The sequence below is a fragment of the Sinocyclocheilus anshuiensis genome, unplaced genomic scaffold (assembly GCF_001515605.1).
Source record: "Sinocyclocheilus anshuiensis isolate Anshui unplaced genomic scaffold, SAMN03320099.WGS_v1.1 scaffold241, whole genome shotgun sequence".
Classification (NCBI taxonomy): Eukaryota; Metazoa; Chordata; class Actinopteri; order Cypriniformes; family Cyprinidae; genus Sinocyclocheilus; species Sinocyclocheilus anshuiensis.
In genome coordinates, this window is record NW_015540865.1 from 150,402 (window position 1) to 152,901 (window position 2,500).

A 2,500-nucleotide genomic window follows, 5' to 3' on the forward strand; every position below is an offset into this window, starting at 1 on the left:
CAGGACATCAGGGACAAATCAATGCGTTTTGTAATCAGAGAGTCATGAGACGGTTACATCAGCAGCCGTGGAGGGAGAAATCTGTCAGACTTTGCGAAATAATCCTGTTTTTAAACAAGATCTTTGCCTCGTTTGCCAATAAAACATCCAAATAAGATACATTAACCCGAAATGCAAAACTGAACATAAAACAATAGCTTGCTTTCAGAGAATCTAAATATAGTGAGATTTATGCCAAAAAAGGAATAAAACAAATTCACTATTTTTTCAGCGCTGAACTTTCACTATATTTTTCTTATTTTCTTAATGATCCTCAAAAAGTATTTTCACACTCGTCACACCTAAAAATGTCTGAATGTCATTCATTAGATTTAAAAAATCAAATCAAGTGTCATTTATTGTGAATAAAGATGGACAAACACACTTTACAATCAGAACATTTGACAGACAGGTGTTTGTAGGTTTGAAATGCTGAATCAGTAGATGTTAAAGATGAAGACAGTCAGTATTGTGTGTGTTTGTGGTTAGTTAGTGAATGAAGTTGATAGTTCATGTGATTCTGTGTGAACTGCATACATCCACTAAAAACCCGTTTTTGGCATCACTCACCTCCGTCCAGTGTTCTGAGGTCGGTCTCACCCAGATGAGAGAGCTCTGCGCACAGAGGCTGTGTGAGAAACAGCTCAGTGAAAGATCGTAACGCCTCGATGACGGTCAGACCGAGAGAGCTGACGGCGCAGGTCACCAGCTCCATCGCAGCAGAGCTGAAGGAGCTTCTGAGGGTCTCCAGACGTGTGTGTGTGTGTGTGTGTGTGTGTGATATGATGATCAGTGTTCAGCAGCTCACGAGGTCTTTATGGAGCTCAGCGGCTGTGAATGTTGATCTGGATCCAGTCATTGTGTAAGCTGGGAGGAGATTGACCTCTGTTCCCACAAACATTCCTTCTTTCTGCACTGATTTCTCACACCGATTACAGCTAATCATGCTGCTAATGAACCAGAACAGCCGCTCAGGGTTTCTGAGGAATTTTATTAAAATGTCATGCCTGCTTCATTGACTATTGTCATGAAGAAAACCATACCTTAGTTACTAAAATTTAAAATAGAAACCAAAAAGATATTTAAGACCCATTTTTCCTAAATATCTCAAACTTAATTTGGAGTAACTTGATTAAAAACTCAACAGAATAGCAAATTGTGTGTTTTGGGTGGCTGCTAAGGCATTCTGGGTGGTTGCTATGGTCTTCTGTGAAGTTGCTGGGTGGTTGCTAGGGCATTAAGGGTGGTTGCTACGTTGTTCTGGGTAGTTGCTTAGGCAGTCTGGGTCGTTGCTACGTTGTTCTGGGTGGTTGCTAAGGTGTTGTAGGTGGTTGCTAAGGCCGTTTGGATGGTTGCTAAGGCCTTCTGGGTTGCTGCTGAGGAATTGGGTAGCTGCTATGGTGTTCCACAAAATTGCTGGGTGGTTGCTAGGGCATTAGGGGTGGTTACTAAGATGTTCTGGGTAGTTGCTCAGGCAGTCTGGGTGGTGGGTGGTTGCTATGGTGTTCTGAGTGGTTGCTAGGGTGTTATGGGTGGTTGCTAGAGCATTCTGGATGGTCGCCAGGGCATTCTGGATGGTTGCTAAGGTGGTGTGGGTGGTTGTTAAGACATTCTAGGTGGTTGCTAAGGCATTGTGTGTAGTTGTCAAGGCATTCTGGTAGTTGCTAAGGCATTCTGGGTGGTTCCTAAGGTGTTGTGGGTGGTTGCTATGGCAGTTTGGACAGTTGCTAACTAAGGCCTTCTGGGTGGTTGCTAAGGTGTATTGGGTAGTTGCTTAGGCATTCTGGGTAGTTGCTATGGTGTTCTTCAAAGTTACTGGGTGGTTACTAGGGCATTAGTGGTGGTAGCTAAGGTGTTCTGGATAGTTGCTTAGGCACTTTGGGAGGTTGCTAGAGAGTTCTCAGTGGTTGCTAAGGTGTTCTGGGCAGTTGCTAAGGCAGTTTGGATGGTTGCTAAGGTGTTCTAGCCGGTTGCTAAAATGTTCTAGAAAGTTGCTAAGGTGTTTTGGTTAGATGTTTCATCACATCACATCACATCACATCACTATCAGCATTAGTACTAATGAAGACTGACTTGACAAACACTAATTATGTAACATAAAAAACAACAGAAAAGTTCAGTAAACATGAATATAATTTAATATCAATATCCATGAGATTTAAGTGAGCAGTAGCAAAGATGAATGTGAAACACACATCATGTTGGCGTTTAGGCTCCATCCTCTTCCTCCTGCACGTGAAACACACACACACACACACACAGTTCAGAGCACATATCAAAAATGTTACAGTTTAAAAAAAAAAAATGCTTACAGTTTTTGAAACTATGCCTCAATTTCTCAAAACTCTACTCACAAAACCACAAAACACACACACAGTATTGAAAACGTCACACAGTTGTCACAGCGCTCGCACATACATGCATATGCACATATACACTGTATATACAGTATGCATGTACA

General features: G+C 42.0%; 2 protein-coding genes across 2 annotated transcripts in view; both read right to left on the bottom strand.

The window, feature by feature from the left end:
- Window positions 1–975, bottom strand: part of LOC107688037 (redox-regulatory protein FAM213A) — a 7,309-nt gene extending 6,334 nt beyond the window's left edge. The window contains exon 1 of the mRNA XM_074187002.1: window positions 610–975. Coding sequence (XP_074043103.1) covers window positions 610–754 — 145 coding nt within the window. The 5' untranslated portion in view covers window positions 755–975. The remainder of the gene's footprint in view (window positions 1–609) is intronic.
- Window positions 976–2,053: 1,078 nt separating this feature from the next.
- dydc2 (DPY30 domain containing 2) overlaps window positions 2,054–2,500 on the bottom strand; it is a 4,746-nt gene continuing 4,299 nt past the window's right edge. The window contains exon 8 of the mRNA XM_016485596.1: window positions 2,054–2,268. Within this exon, the coding sequence (XP_016341082.1) occupies window positions 2,248–2,268 (21 nt within the window). The 3' untranslated portion in view covers window positions 2,054–2,247. The remainder of the gene's footprint in view (window positions 2,269–2,500) is intronic.